Source organism: Clupea harengus, chromosome 20 (assembly GCF_900700415.2).
Source record: "Clupea harengus chromosome 20, Ch_v2.0.2, whole genome shotgun sequence".
Classification (NCBI taxonomy): domain Eukaryota; kingdom Metazoa; phylum Chordata; class Actinopteri; order Clupeiformes; family Clupeidae; genus Clupea; species Clupea harengus.
In genome coordinates, this window is record NC_045171.1 from 12211958 (window position 1) to 12221957 (window position 10000).

General features: G+C 47.4%; 2 protein-coding genes across 5 annotated transcripts in view; one reads left to right on the forward strand and one right to left on the reverse strand.

Moving 5' to 3' along the window:
- The window catches only part of LOC105893001 (amyloid-beta A4 precursor protein-binding family B member 2), a 33421-nt gene extending 26370 nt beyond the window's left edge, over positions 1 to 7051 (forward strand). For 2 of the 4 annotated variants that reach the window (XM_031586966.2, XM_031586967.1), the window contains exons 10-14: positions 2287 to 2362; positions 4062 to 4145; positions 4386 to 4501; positions 5077 to 5259; positions 5566 to 7051. In XM_031586966.2, coding sequence (XP_031442826.1) covers positions 2287 to 2362; positions 4062 to 4145; positions 4386 to 4501; positions 5077 to 5259; positions 5566 to 5742 — 636 coding nt within the window. In that variant the 3' untranslated portion in view covers positions 5743 to 7051. The remainder of the gene's footprint in view (positions 1 to 2286; positions 2363 to 4061; positions 4146 to 4385; positions 4502 to 5076; positions 5260 to 5565) is intronic. The other 2 variants (XM_031586969.2, XM_031586968.2) reach the window with 2 other exon arrangements.
- Positions 7052 to 7622: 571 nt separating this feature from the next.
- Positions 7623 to 10000, reverse strand: part of LOC105893002 (putative methyltransferase NSUN7) — a 31294-nt gene continuing 28916 nt past the window's right edge. Inside the window, exons 12-14 of the mRNA XM_042702803.1 lie at positions 8971 to 9271; positions 8114 to 8221; positions 7623 to 7903 (exon numbers count right to left, since the gene is read on the reverse strand). Of these exons, the coding sequence (XP_042558737.1) occupies positions 7623 to 7903; positions 8114 to 8221; positions 8971 to 9271 (690 nt within the window). The remainder of the gene's footprint in view (positions 7904 to 8113; positions 8222 to 8970; positions 9272 to 10000) is intronic.

Sequence of the window (10000 nt, forward strand, 5' to 3'; positions counted from 1 at the left end):
TAGACCTTCAATGTCTGGCACTCTGTGTCATATCTACACAAGGCATGGTAGAATTGTGGTCATAGTAGAGGGAACAGTAGCCTGAAGACGGCAAAGAAAATTAGACAATCGTGATTAGGCACAACCCAATCTATTAGACATTAACCATCGTAGCCTCCAGTCTGACAATTTCTCTCTCAGTGGCGCCCGCCCCCATCTACCCAGGCACGGCTCTCACTTTCCAGACAGTGAAGCGCCGGCTCCCCTGGGTAGGTGTGGAAGTCTGGGGTAGGAGGTGGATTGTGTGGTTGTAGTAGTGGATGGGAAAAAGGCTTTGGATATCGTCTCACCCTGCCAGTGATCTTGCAGCTCAGAGCGATATTGTGTAGGCAACACTGACTCCCTCTACAGCTCCTCTCTGTGTTGGCCGGAGCCGGCTCCCGATCACTCGTGAAATATTCTCCGATGGCTTCGCTATTGATTTCAGTGGGCACGCTTTGAACTGCTCTAATCTCCTGAGTTAGTGTAAACATTGTGTTGGGTGCAGGAGGAGGCTTAACCTGCCGTTTTTTAATGAAAATTTGCAGAGGAACATTCCGCAGACAAGCCCTGTTCTGAGACCTTCTGTGGCAGGGTCGTTTGCTGTGTTGATCTGCTTACTGGGAATTAGCATATTCAGAATAACATGTGCTGGGATTTTAAAAACCTGGAGTCTATTTTAAGACTGTTTGTGTGTTTGTGTGTGTGTGTGTGTGTGTGTGTGTGTGTGTTTCTGTGAGAGTGAGTAAGCAGATAACAAAAATTGGGCTCATCCTTAAGAGGCTCCGATGGGGTTCAGAGAAGCAGCTTATGCTGTTTTGTGTTTGTGTGTGTGTGACAGAGAGTGTGAATGTGTGTGTGTGTGTGTGTGTGTGTGTGTGTAAGGGAAAGTATGTGTGTGAAGGTGTTTAGCCTGAGGTTGCAAGTTTGACCAGCTTCTCAACACAGTGTCTATGTGTATGTGTGTTTTTCGTGTGAAGTCGTAGGAACTGCCATTTAGCCTGAGGTAACGAGTTTGACCAGCTTCTCAACAGTGTGTATGTGTCTGTGTGTTTTTCGTGTGAAGTCAAAGGAACTGCCATTTAGCCTGAGGAAGGTAGTTTGACTTGTTTCTCCATAGAAACAGCGTGAGTGTGTGTGTGTGTGTGTGTGTGTGTGTGAGTGTGTACGTGCCATGCACCTCTGATCATGCATCCACACTGGTCACCTCGACCTGGGTGGTGTGAATGTTAACACGTGCCATCCCATAGTCCTGAGTGCTGAATCATCAGAACTGCCCACAAAAGCCTTTGATTAACGACGGCTTGATCTGATTTATGCCTTCACAATTAATCAACCGCCCGTCCACAGGGGCAGAGGAGCATGCAGAGCTGCTGCATAGCATTGTGCTCCAACTGCCACTGATCTACTGCAGCGTGTTGAGAAAGAGAGAGAGAGAGAGAGAGAGAGAGATAGAGAGAGAAGAGAGGGGGAGAGAGAAGAGAGGGTTAGAGAGAAGAGAGAGAGAGGGCGAGAGAGAGATAGAGGGGAGGGAGGGAGAGAGAGAGAGAGAGAGAAGAGAGGAGAGGGGAGAGAGGGAGAGAAAGAGAGAGATAAGAGAGAAGAGAGGGGGGAGAGAGAGAGAGAGAAAAGAGAGAGAAGAGAGGGGGAGAGAGGGAGAGAAAGAGAGAGAGAGATAAGAGAGAGAAGAGAGGGGGAGAGAGAGAGAAAAGAGAGAGAAGAGAGGGGGAGTGAAAGAGAGAGAGAAATAAGAGAGAGAAGAGAGGGGGAGAGAGGGAGAAAGCGTGAGTGGAAAGGAAGAAGAGGGAGAGGACAGAGAGTGAGAGTGAGCTCATTTGAGTCTTGAATGAAAGGACTTCGATGTTTGTGTTTAATGGTACAACCCTGGTTTCTGATTGACTACTGTGGGCTATTCTTTACCCCAGTGACTGTATTACAGCAGGCAAGATGAATATAAATGTGGGTCACAATAAGTTGGTGTTCAGAAGACCAAATACCATCCATATGTTCTGTATCTCTGGATATCCATGCCAACATAAGATGAAGATGCAGATTTCTACATTTAAACTAGTCAATTTAACAGATACTGAAATCCAGGTTCAAATTAAAACACTTTAACAGTTTTACATTTTATACTGTCTGGAGAGGATGGGAAATGTGTGTGGCATTCTATTAAAATTTTCATTTACGTATGAAACCAATTATAAAATGTGTATCTAATGGAAGTATGCAATGGGTATCTAATGGGAATCTATTGCTCCTTACCAGATTATGGCTGAAAGGAAGAATACCAAAGCTGTAGCAGGCAGCTCCTCCAACTCCAGCACTGATGTACCCCTCCAAGGTAGGAAAACACCAGCAACCATCCTCTCTTCCCCTCACTCTTGCCTTCTTACTCTCTCTCACACACACACACAGAGAAGCACACACATACACACTCTCACAAATTATCCGTTTCCTTCACACACACACTCTCACACTCTCACACACACACACCCACAAACCCCTACACATTCTAATCCCAAATCCAACAGCATCGTGAGACATCTCCCAGCATGGTGGCTGTCTGGCCTGTCTGTTCTATTTTTTACGAGTAACACTGTGCTCCGCCTCGCTCCCGCCCCCCACCCCTCCCCTCCCCTCCATTTGCCATTTGCAGGACTTTATGTTATTTATGTTCAGGAATCAGACACAATTTCGTCTGGTCAGTAGCGCTCCGAGAGCAGGCGGAGTTGGGCCGGGCTGCAGTTACGGGAGCACGTACATAAATAAGCACTCGACTGCTCTGTTATCTCGGACTGCAGAAGAGTCTGCGTACAGCTCTGCAGACTGCTGACCTCAGCACAGTTCTCATGAGTTTATTACTCCTTCATCATGCCTGTTTATGCTAGTCCTTCATCTCTCATCCCCAGCCCCCAAAAATATGATTTTTTTGTTTTGTTTGTTTATTTGTTTGCTTTGCTGTGTTATTTTATTGATATTGTGATTGTTCTGTTCCTCCCCTCTCTCGTTATCTTCTTTGATAATTTAAGACGCGGAGCGATTTTCTGCTGAGTCGGTCAGACGGAGAGGAGAGAGTGCAGGGAAAAAGGACGATATTAGCATTTAGCACGCAGGCATGACCAACCTCATTAAAAGCCAATTAAGACAGCTTTACAGTGCCAGGCCGCAATGCCCAACCACCACCCCTGCTGAGGGATCAAAGGAATTATGGGAAATTAAAAAAAAAAATGGCAAGCTCCATCGGCCCCGCTGAATGGGTATATGCCAGCCTCTATCATTCTCTTCCCCTCTCTGCTCTCTCCTACCAAAGCCACTCATTAAATCCAGTGTTTTCATTCCTTCCTTCCCTCAGGCAGTATGTGTGTTGCTGAGCTGGCTCTGGTACACACATTCTTTAGGATTAAAAGCACTGTTTCTCTCTTTCTTTCTCCCTCTTTCTCTCGCAGTTTTGTTATCCCCTACTGGCCTTTATCAAACAGCTGTTTTTCTTGAAGCGAATTCCACCTTGCTTCAGCCTAGTTAGGCGCTACGGCGCTTCAGCCTAGTTGGGAGCTACAGCACTTCAACCTGGTTAGACGCCACGGCGCTTCAGCCTAGTTAGGCGCCACAGTGCTTCAGCCTACTTAGGAGCTATGGCGCTTCAGCCTAGTTAGGCACTACGGCGCTTCTCAGGAACAGGCCACTCAGTTACAGCAGAACAGGAGAACTCACAGGAGCACACGGACAAATAATCCCTTTATTGTAGGTTTTTTTTCTTTGTTTTTCCCTAAGGTTTAGTGAAAGGCCTGCATTTCTGCCAATTAGCAGAACATAAATGTAAACTTATATTGAGCACCTGGCTGATGCATTGGGTTCACCAGGTGACTTTCAAGACTTTCAAGTGTGTGTACATGTGTGTGTGAAAAAGCCTGGTAATGTTTGTAGTAGATGTGTGTGTGTGTGTGTGTGTGTGTGTGTGTGTGTGTGTGTGTGTGTGTGATGCAGGTGGTGGTTCAGATCTTTCACAAGTGAGCTGTTTTCTGATGTTTCTATTCTCTCAGTAGAGTTCCCCATACCAAAGACAGAACTGGAACAGAAGTTCCACGTGCTCTACCTGGGCACGACAACCGTGATTCGCCCGATAGGTAGGGCACACACACTCAAATACACACACACCATGCATAATGCCTTAGTTACACAATTTAAATGTAGGCTACATTTACCTCATGCATACACACACAAACACCCCAAAATGCAATATTGTACATGAACTTTAACCTCCCTTGGTAAATCCTCCATATAAAATCACACACCATCAGCAATGTGATTCTCAGTCTCCTTTTCTTTCTCTCTCTCTCTCTCTCTGTTGTGACACTCCTGCGCAGGTATGGACATGATTAACGGGGCCATAGACACCCTGCTCTCCTCGACTGGGAAGGAAGACTGGACGCCCGCCATCCTCAATGTGGAGGATGCTACCGTGAACGTCATCAAAGAAAAGGTAGAAGGAGTCTTGTGTGCCTTCTTTCATCTTTCCCCTCCCACCCCCCCACCCCCCCCCCAAAAAAAGTAGCACTTCAAAAGAATCTGGCAAACACTTTGAACGTGGTGGGGCTGGAGAGCATATACTCAGGCCCCTGGTCAGTGCTTAACAGACAGGATGGCAGTTGCCTCTGAGGAAATGATGGCATGGACGAGAAGTAGGCCATCCTTAAGCTTCAAACAACTGCATATACAATGTATAGGTGCCTCTGATGCCTCTGATGCCTAGGATGGCAGCTGCTCTTTTTTCAGTCCTGGTGGTGTATGGTTGGAGTGCTGCAAGGAGCTCAGCTAGATTGGCAGCAAAAAGAAATTTCTTTAGTTTAGATCACCACTAGAGATGTGAAATGACAATATACAGCCTAGGGTTAGCCTGTGTAGATAGGTTAGGCTAACTTTTTTAGCTCAGCTGTTTAACATGAGTGATTGAGCTTTAATTACCTTTGCATGAAGAGAAGCAGGCAGAGGCAGGGAGTCTGATGTTGTGGTTGGTGTCTGTCTGGCCCCTGACTCCCCTTTTCTTTGACCTTCCAGGAAGAAGAAGAGGAGGTACTGGTGGAATGCCGCGTGCGTTTCCTGTCCTTCATGGGCGTGGGCCGTGACGTGCACTCCTTCGCCTTCATCATGGATACTGGCAACCAGCACTTCCAGTGCCACGTGTTCTGGTGCGAGCCCAACGCGGCGTGTGTGTCCGAGGCCGTGCAGTCTGCCTGCGTGGTGAGTATCACCCAAGTAACCCTATACACCAACACCAACTCCTCCAAGGATTTTTATTTTTATTTTTTCCCCCAGAAAATGTATCTTGCATATCTCGATTCTACTCGCTTTTTTCAAATTGCAGCCAATAATATGCTTTTGCCTAAGGGGCTTAAAGTGAGCCTTATCTGCACTGGAGTGCAATGAACACATTTATATATGCACCCTCATTAGGACATATGGGATATTTAGCATATCACACAGAATGCATTAACCCGTTGTCATTACCACCTCCTCTTCACTTCTGCTGCTTTCTCCTCTTTGCAGCTGCGCTATCAGAAGTGTCTGGTGGCCCAATCCCCCTCCCAGAGGGACGGCAGCTCCTCGCCACCGCCCCCCGGCTCGGTGACACGGCGCGTCACCACCAGCGTCAAGCGCGGCGTCCAGTCCCTAATAGACACTCTCAAACAGAAGAAACCCACCCCCGAGCTCCCTCACCAATGACGGGGGGTCAGCCATTATCGCCCGCCATCAGCACAGCCGCGCCAAGAGCGAATGAGGGAGGTGGGGGTGAGGGATGAGAGAACGACTCAAACACACACGTGAAACTGTTAAATGTATATAAACGTACTTACAAAGGACTGTGCAGCCCAGAGAGTGAGAGCAACTACCCAACAAAAAAGGAGAAAAGTGAAAGAAACAAACAAAAGGAGAAAGAAGAACATGCTGCCACACGGTGCCGTTGCTCCACAGCCTTTCACTTTTGACCTTTTCTGTTGTCGGCGAGCTGCCTGAAGCATGCCCCGTCTCAATCACGCTCAAGTCCAAACACACGTCCTCACGGCCACAAGAAAAAAAAAAACTAAAAATGCCCCCGCGTGGTTTCTGGAACAATGGATTGTAGACCTACCAGAACTTCTCGGCTGGCCGACCGTTCTTACCAGCGGCAAAGTCAAAGTCATTCTCCTCGTTGTCTGTCCTGTGGGCATTTCTTTTTTTTCAGAACTTCTGGGATTTCTGTGCGTATTCTTGAGACACAGGACAAGGGCCAGTGCTGCGGTTTGTCCTCATTTACTCGTGCCATACTGTGCGTCATTGCAGGCAGGAGAGAACCTCCCTGTTCAAATATATGTGTGTGTATTAATACTATGTCACCAAGAATGAAACACGCTGAAAGTGAAAAGCCGTAGCGTACACGAGTGAGGGCCCGAGCGTTCAGCATTCAAACACACCTCAAACAAGTTAGGCTTATCAGGCCACACTAACCAGGAATGAGTGACTACTGCGCTACAGAAACAAGCATAAAGCATAATGATTGTGTCACATTTGCTTTCTGTCGGGATGATGAAAGCTCCAAGACTGTTCACAGCGCTGATATTCAACCTGGAATTTGACTGATACATCTAAATATGACGGCAGAAAACAGAGGAATCATATATGTGTGTGTAAAGATAAAGGTGTGTGCATTTGTCACAATTCGCCTCCACCCCCCAAAATAGTCACCACCATCTCACACATACACAGGCACATCTGCACACAGTCTAACCCAGATGTTTGTGGGGGAGACTAGCCCCCTCCAGTTGTAGGAGAGTAACCACATTCACTAATCCAGAGTCCCTTTCAAACCTCCCCATATATTAAGTGAAAAAACGAATGTGCTTTCTACAACCAAACTAAGCTCAACGTATTCACAAACTGACCAGCTGGGGGGAAAAAGAAAAGAAAAGAGAAAAAAAAAAGAAATTTCTTCTGTTATTGTCATTTTTACACCATAGTAATGTAATCCATTGTGAGAATAAAGGCATTTAAAGACAAGTATGTCTCAAAGATTTAATAATGCTTTGATTAAAATGTTAGATATGGGAGATATCGATGGAAGTATTACATTTAATTAAAATTGACTTTTTGAACCACAGAAAGAAAGAAAGACAAAGGGATGTAGACAAATGCTTATTTTATATCATCGACTGTTTGGCAGCTAAATATATCCTAAAAGAGTAAACATCAATCTTTTCTAAATTATACTGCATATCTGGTAATGGATTTGCTTACAAAATTGACTGGCATGGTCTCTAAATATCCACGTTTAATCTGCAGCTTTGTATGTGTGCATCTTTTTTAGTTTTTTTGCATGTGTGCTCATCAGTATGTGCATATGTGTCCATGTGTGTGCATAACGGTGTGAAATTGAATCGGAGCCACAAACAAGGGTACATATATTCATGTTACCCTATGTTTGTATGCGTGTGTGTGTGTGTCAGAGCCATGTGCATATGCGTACATATGTGTGTCAAAGCCAAATGCAGTTTGCAGTTGAGGTTCAGTGAAAGAGTGTGTGTGTGTGTGTGTGTGTGTGTGTGTTGGCATGTTCACACATATTCGTCTCAGATCCAAGGGCGTGGGTGGACGCACAGACCCAGGATACTGCCGCTGGAGCGCGAGGCGGGGATGGATGCGTTGCTGCTCTTCCACTGCTGGAAGGCGAGCGCGGGGTTGGAGCGCAGCGGTGGCGGGGTGCGGCTCTTGCGCAACAGGAGGTGGATGGGGGGCGGGTTGCTTGGGAACATGGCCGGGGGCAACATCAGTGCCATAGGACACAGCACCTCCTGACGACCTTTGACGACCGGGGCTGTGGATGTGGCTGTGGCCATGGCTGTGGCCGGGGCTGTGGGGGGACCAGGGAGACGGGTGGGGCGGGTGTTGGTCTTGGTGGTGGTGTTGCTTTTGTTGGTGTTGGTGTTGTTGGTGGTGTTGGTGTTGGTGTTGGTGGTGGCGTTGGTGGTGGCGTTGGTGGTGGTGGTGTTGGCGTTGGTGGTGGCGTTGGTGGTGGTGGTGTTGGTGTTGGTTATGGAGGAGGAGGAGGATGTCGCGGTGCTCCTGGTGCGGCCCAGGAGCTTGCGAGAGGGGTTGGACACCATAGATGAGCCCCTGTTGGGTGGGACACTTTTAGGCTGCCGCGGCTGGGATGAAGGTTTGGTTTTACCTGCTAGAGAAAGAGACAGGGACACACACATTAGCATTTTATTAACACTTAATCTTTTTTTTAATTTTAAAGGCACAGTCTGCAATTCTGGCAAAAAATGTATATCTGAGCTCAACAGCCAATTAAATCACACCCCTCCATTCTGTGCTCCCGAAGTGACATGTTGATTGGCTGGAATGGTGTATGGCTCAGTCCAAACCATTTTGTTTTCCATGTCCAGAGCCAGGACTCTGTATGAACACCATAATCCTCCATGAGGATTCGCTGAATTTTACCAAATATGTACTGGATTAGAATCTCAGACTGCACCTTTAAACATGATTTTGTCCTGTCTTCATTTGGGCACTAATCTTATACGGAATGAGAACACGTAACCACACTAGCATTCTATTAACACTTGCTTTAAAGCAGACGTTGCGTCTTATAGTTCTGTCTGGCCTCAGGCACGGGATCTTAGGAATGGATCTTGGGAACGCTCAGTGTCACCGAGTCATTACATCATTAATGACCCGACTCCGCACAGATTTCACACAGGCTCCAAAAACATTAATATTCCTTCACATTCTATTCACGTGGTGCACAAGAAATGGGCTCATCCTTCATCTACCAAGCTTTGAAACGGTTGGGTCATTTACGAAACCAGTGCCTTTGAAGGACACAACTAAAAGCAGAGTGTATTCCCTTTGCTGAAAAGAAGAAAGCGGGAAAAACATGAGTGGCTATCGGGAGAGCAGCCATCATCACCTCACCTCCTATGAACAGTGAGCTCTTGCTCCCATAACTCCCTATGGTGGGCGCCGAGCTGGTCGCCTTCGTCTGGCGGTTCAGGAACTCAGAGACGCGCGACTGGCTGCTCATTGATGCGTGGGGATGGGGATGGGGGTGGGGATGGGCAGAGCGGCCATGGCTGGCGGGGCCTGGGCGGTGGTGGTGGTGTCGCACACGCTTCTCCTTCTTGGGCAGCGGGTTGGTCTGGATGCCATCCAGCAGGCCCTTGGCGGCAGCGCGCGCCAGCACTTCCTGGGCCGTCTCGGTCACCTCCGGCTCAGGCTGCAAAGAGGGAAGCAGCGGGGGTTGGAGAGGAAGTCAAAATAGGAGTCAGGGAAAAGGAGAGATCAGTTTGCAGTTGAGGTTGAATGAAAGAGAGAGTGTATGTGTGTGTGTGTGTGTGTGTGTGTGTGTGTGTGTGTGTGTGTATGTATGTGAGAGACGCAAGGGTAGGGAAATTAAACACAGGTTTCAAGTTTCCAAGGGTCCTTGGGTGTTCCTTTCTTCTCGATTAATTAACTTGCTAATTGCCTTGACTTGATTTCTCAGCAGAGGTCTGGTAACAGACGGGAGGGAAAAAAAAAGAAACAAAATGCGGCAGTGCTTTGTGTCCATATGGAAGGTATTTTTGAGGGTGTGTGTGTGTTTGCGTGTGACTAGAGAGAGAGAGAGTTAGAGTTAGTGTGTGTGTGTGTGTGTGTGTCTGTGTGTGTTTAAGAGGTGCTTTGAGACTGTAAAGGCTCTCTCCTGTGGGCTCACGGCAGTCAGCCCTGCTGGGTCACCTGCTGCCTCAGCACCAGCCCACACACTCAAACTGAATAATTCACACACTGTGTGTGTGTGTGTGTGTGTGCACAAGTTATTGTGAGTTTAAGAAGGGGGTTTAAGGGTTACTGTTTGAGTGTTTGCGTGTGTGTGTGTGTGTGTGTGTGTGTGTGTGTCTGTCGCATTGGCGTTCTTGAGGGGTTTGCCCTACTGATGCTAACGTGCACAGACAGGGGGCACTGAATT